At 53.5% G+C, this 5587-nt stretch overlaps 1 protein-coding gene across 1 annotated transcript in view; it reads right to left on the bottom strand.

Moving 5' to 3' along the window:
- CNP (2',3'-cyclic nucleotide 3' phosphodiesterase) overlaps positions 1-5587 on the bottom strand; it is an 8425-nt gene continuing 2838 nt past the window's right edge. The window contains exons 3-4 of the mRNA XM_011998838.1: positions 3121-3260; positions 1-1694 (exon numbers count right to left, since the gene is read on the bottom strand). Coding sequence (XP_011854228.1) covers positions 1245-1694; positions 3121-3260 — 590 coding nt within the window. The 3' untranslated portion in view covers positions 1-1244. The remainder of the gene's footprint in view (positions 1695-3120; positions 3261-5587) is intronic.

Genomic DNA, 5587 nt, shown 5'->3' on the forward strand with positions numbered 1-5587 from the left:
TAGGATTAACATGATTTATTTCATTATCAGTCTTACAAGTTGCTGAGGTTGGGCAAAGCCAGGATAGTAACTTAAATCCAAAGTACTTTTGTTGAGTGACAACCTGATTAGCAAGGCCCTGTTACTGAACAGAGGGCAGTGGAGGGCACCCCAGGAACCACAGCACATAGACCAGTGTTAGAAACCCCTTCCCAGAAGCAACCGGTGGGACTTGGCCCTTACCAGCCAGGGGTCTACTCCATTGGCTCTTGGTGCCCACCAGCCCCCGTTAGAGGAGGCCCAGAGGCCTCCAGAGGCACCATGGAGGCAAAATGGGCTGGGTAGAGAGCAGGACTGGAGCTTCCTCACTAGGGTGCTGCCTCTGGCCTCGATCTCCCCATCTACACAGCGGAGTCACGCCACTGGAAAGGACGGCCAGTCCAGCCCCTTCCTGGAGTGAGGCCCCCAGCCAGCGGGGATGTGGTGGCTGCTTAACTGTTCTGCTTTCTTCCCTAGTTATCAAACTGTTACCTAGTTATGGTGTGCAGGGGAGGGGCAGGGACTTAGGACCAAAGGTGGGAGGTAAGCTCCTTTTTCTACCCTGGTAAATAGCCCCAGCCTTCTTGGGGCTATGCTGATTAAGAAATGGGATCACTCAGGAGGATGGCTTAAGCCCAGGAGTTTGAGGCTGCAGTGAGCCATGATCGCACCACTGCACTCCAGCTTGGGAGACAGCAGGACCCTGTCTCTAAAAACAAAGAAAAAAGACAAGGAGATGGAATCAAAGCCCAGAGGTCCTCCCTTTCTCAAAACCACCACTAGTTCTCTGTGACCATGGAAAACTACCCTCAGCCCCATTGCCTTTTGCCTCTGGTCAGTGGGTTTGGCGGGGTTCTGAGGTGTCTCCCCACTCGCCCAGCTCTGGGCAGAGCAGCTGGGCTGGGCTGGGGCTGAGCTAACTAGAACCTGGAAGCAGGGCTCGGGGTTCTGGCTGTGGCCCCATTCCTGGCTTGGTCCAGCCTCATCAGCTTTGGTCCAGGTTCCTGAATGGTGCCTCCCCGCCCACCTTGTGTTGGCAGTGTGAGCATTAGAGGGGAAGAGGGCGGACAGGAAGGGAGGGTCAGTTATTTTACAAGTTTTTAAAAAGTTATAGGTAAGTTAACTTTGAGTAAAAAAAAAAAAAATCACAAAACAAGGATCAAGCAGAGGGCACGTTTCCCTCTCCTCCCCTTCCCTTCTAGGGGCATACGTGGTGGTGAGAACACTCATATGATGGTGCAGGACGGCAAGGCGCCCCCCTTCCGGCTGCCTTGCGTGGACACGGGTTTGCCTTTTCCGTAGTACCCCGTGAAGATGGCCCTGACCTCCATGTTCTTGGCCAGGTTCAGCATCCAGCGCCCATTGCCCAAGGAATAGAGCTTGCCCCGGCTTAGCTCGCCCACCTCCTCGCCTCGGCTGCCCCCCTTCTCCTGCCGCAGAATCTCTAAGAGGTCAAGGCCTGTCTGCACGGCCTCTACGTCAGCTGCGCAGCCGAGGGTGATATGGGCGCGGCTCCCCCGCGGCAGGTTGTCAGTGGGTGACAGCTTGTCCACATCACTCGGCCACAACTGCAGCTGCTGCTCACTCAACTCCACCCGGGCCCCAGTCGTCTTGGGTGTCACAAAGAGGGCAGAGATGGTCAGTGTGAAGGCCTTGGAGTAAGATTTCTTTACCACCTGGGGAGAGTGAGAAAGAGGGGCCCAAGCTAGAGATGGTGGGCTCTTGAGGAACAGCTGACCCAGGGAGGGTCCCTCCTGGAGGAGAGGAGGGGAAGTCTAATAGAAGTGAGCACAGCTGAGCAGGGGTCAGGTATAGGCCCAGCATCCACTAACACCTGTGGCATGCACCTTCCCCAGGCGCTCCAGGCTCAAGTGAGAAACTCGAAGGCACTCAGACAGGGCCACATAGGGAGAGCTGGACTTCCTGAGGGAGCCCAGCTCCCTGCACACTTGCTTCCGGCCTCAGCAGGCTGGCTGACCTCTCGGTGCCTTGGCTTCGTCACCCGTAAAACAGGGAGAACCAGAGCCTACTTCAGAGTTAATGTGGTTATGGGAGTGACTATAATGTGGGTGAAGAGCCCACAAGGGTGTCTGCGCACACAGCAGCTGCCACTGTTGGCACTGCTCAGCTTCCCCTGGGACCCAGGCAGCGCCCTGGAGGGCAGGGTGAGGTCAGACTTGCCCTTGATGGAAACCTGCTCTTACACTTTGGCTCCCATCTGATAAGTCTGCTTCTATCTGATTCTTTGAGAAAGCCCATCCCATCTCAGCATAAAAGCTTTTCTATTTTTGCTCACGATCCGTTGTCCCAACAGTGTCTGGCATGAAATGGGTACTTAATAAATGCTAAATGAAGGCATGGTTAGGGATGGCAGCTCAGCTGTTACGTATTCATTCCACTATGCTAGGGTGTTGGAACCACAGGGGTCAACGAAACCTAAAAACGCCCTCAGGGAGCTTCCATTTGGGAGGACACTCCAGTGAACAGACAAACGGTTGTGCTAATAACCTAGGCAGAGAAGTGGGAGAGTGGACTTGGGGGTGGACACTTGGAGGCTGGAGACTGTGTGGATCTGGGCGACATGCCTGGCATTCAGGGATCACTGTCAGTGGCGGTGTGGGTGTAAGGTGCCAGCTGTGTGGTGCAGAAAGGTCTCATACCCATTAGCCAATAAGCTTCACTATCGTATGAAACTTCCTCACTCTGGGGCCAGGCCAGACCTCAGACCTGGGGACCTCAGTGCACCAGGCTCCCTGGTGGTGAGGGACTCCTAGTCTTTGGAAGGTAAAACAGGTTCAGAGAGGCCAGAGCAGGAGCCCACTGTGGACCAGCATTCTCCATGAATCTGCAGAAGGCGGAGGTGCTTGGGGGCAGGCGAATGCACAGGCTGGCGATACTGCCAGGGCAGGCTCCTTAGAACCTGCGGCTGAGGTCTATGCAACTGTGCCTGGGGACAGGGGAGCTAGGAGGAAGAGATGCCATTTTTCTTGAGCTGCCATCTGGTTTTGGTCCCTGCCTGGCCAGTACCCATCTCCAGAAGATGCCGCAGCCCCTTCTCCCGCAACCTCCCACCTCCCCCATGTGTCCCTGGGGAAGACTCACATCTTGTTGAGCATAATCCTCCGCCCCGGGAGCCTTCCCGTAGTCACAAAACTTGGTTGTGCAGTGCAGCACGCCTGGGGGTCTCTTTCCAAAGTAGGTGACCAAGTCCATCTTCTCCCTGGGTTCATCCCCAGGGACAACTGCCAGGAGAAAAAGGGTGCAGTCAGGGCAGGGGAGCAGGGGCATACCATCACCCGCCACCAGGACCACAGAGGCCCAGCGCAAAACACTCAGACGCTAAGCATCACCTCTCCAGCAACCCACTACAGTTCATTCGTTAGGTGGTCGAACTAATGGCAACTTTAGAGCAATAAAAAGTTAAAATTCTCAGGCCGGGTGCAGTGGCTCACACCTGTAATCCCAGCACTTTGGGAGGCCGAGGTGGGCGGATCACGAGGTCAGGAGTTCAAGACCAGCCTGGCCAAGATGGTGAAACCCTGTCTACTAAAAATACAAAGAAATTAGCCGGGTGTGGTGGTGGGTGCCTGTAATCCCAGCTACTCGGGAGGCTGAGGTAGAGAACTGCTTGAACCCAGGAGGCAGAGGATGCAGCGAGCCGAGATTGTGCCACTGCACTCCAGCCTGGGTGACAGCAAAACTACGTCTCAAAAAAAAAAAAAGAAAGTTAAAATTCTCTGTCTTTACATTGTATAGATCTTTCCATCTCTTCCCCAAACTCTAAGGCATTTGTAACAGAGGCAGGCAGTACAGGCCAAGGGAATCTAAGATTTACTAGCACCACATCTCAAAGGGGAAGCAAGTCATGGGAAGTGGGGTGGAAAGAAAACAGAGGGCTGGGAACAATGTGGTACGGTGGAAACAGCCAGAACACAGTGAACATCTCAGCCCTGCCGCGTACCAGCCATCGGCCTGGGGCAAGTGACCAACCCTATCTATCAATCCAGCATAACCGTTAGGGTGACCATACACCCCAGTGTTCCCAGGACCACCAGGGAACTATCAGTAGTGACCCATTTCACTCAGGGGCCCATCTGGACAGTCACAATGTCACCATCAGTTTAATACACACCTTGCAGGCCGGTTTGGGGGATGAGAGCCTATGGGGGCCCTCCTGGTACAGGAAGGGTCTTGGGCTATAATGGGGTGACATTATGGGGCTGGAAGACACAAAGGGGAGTGGATTATCTGTGATTTTCATTTCCAGACTCCACACCTGTGGCTGTCTTTGGAGTCACTCGCTTTTTCCTGTTACATTCTGAATTGAGTCCCCGTGAGGATGTCTTGCCCTCTCTAGAGGGGAGGAAGGCCTCTCCTGAGAGCAGCCTTGCTGGTCTATTACATTTCTCCTGCTGTAACCCTGGGCAGAAAAAGATTCCAGTTTTCCTTCACAAATAAAATAGGCTGGACGTGGTGACTAGCGCCTGTAATCCTGGCAACTTGGGAGGCCGAGGTGGGTGGATCACTTGAGGTCAGGCGTTTGAGACCAGCCTGGCCAACATGGTGAAACCCTGTCTCTACTAAAAATTTATAAATTAGCGAGGCATGGTGGCGGGTGCCTGTAATCCTAGGTACTTGGGTGGCTGAGGCAGGAGAACTGCTTGAACCCCGGAGATGGAGGTTGCAGTAAGCTGAACTGCCCCACTGCACTCCAGCCTGGGCAGCCAAATGAGACTGTCTCAAAATAAATTAAAAAATAAAAATAGGCTGGGCATGGTGCCTCACACTTGTAATCCCAGCACTTTGCAAGGCCAAACGGGGTGGAACACAAGGTCAGGAGTTCAAAACCAGCCTGGTCAAGAGATAGTAGAAAACCTGTCTCTACTAAAAATACAAAAAATAAAAATAAAAATTAGCCAGGCATGGTGGCAGGTGCCTGTATTGCCAGCTACTTAGGAGGCTGAGGCACAGAACTGCTTGAACCCAGGAGGCAGAGGTTGCAGTGAGCCAAGATCATGCCACTGCACTCCAGCCTGGGCGAGAGAGAGAGACTCCGTCTCATAAATAAATAAATATTAAAAGCAACTTTGAGCAGTAGGTCACTCCAGGGCAAAGCCACCAGCTCACAGGTACAGGGCTTGCTCCTGGCCAATGTCACTGCAAGCACCACAGTTCACTGCAGAGTTCAAGTTTAGGAGCTGAGGAGAAAAAAGTTCTCTGAGAACCCATACTGGCACAAATTCCCTGCTTCTGTGCAATATACACAATGTCAACAAACCAGAGTGGGGCTATTTCAGGTATGAAGATCATGTAAAATTGGGGGTGGCTGGGCGCAGTGGCTCACGCCTGTAATCCCAGCACTTTGGGAGGCTGAGGCAAGCAGATCACCTGAGGTCAGGAGTTCGAGACCAGCCTGGCCAACACTGTGAAACCCCATCTCTACTAAAAATACAAAAATTAGCTGGATGTGAGGCCGGGCGCGGTGGCTCAAGCCTGTAATCCCAGCACTTTGGGAGGCCGAGATGGGCGGATCATGAGGTCAGGAGATCGAGACCATCCTGGCTAACAC

The sequence above is a fragment of the Mandrillus leucophaeus genome, unplaced genomic scaffold (genome assembly GCF_000951045.1).
Source record: "Mandrillus leucophaeus isolate KB7577 unplaced genomic scaffold, Mleu.le_1.0 Scaffold58, whole genome shotgun sequence".
In the NCBI taxonomy this organism is placed as follows: domain Eukaryota; kingdom Metazoa; phylum Chordata; class Mammalia; order Primates; family Cercopithecidae; genus Mandrillus; species Mandrillus leucophaeus.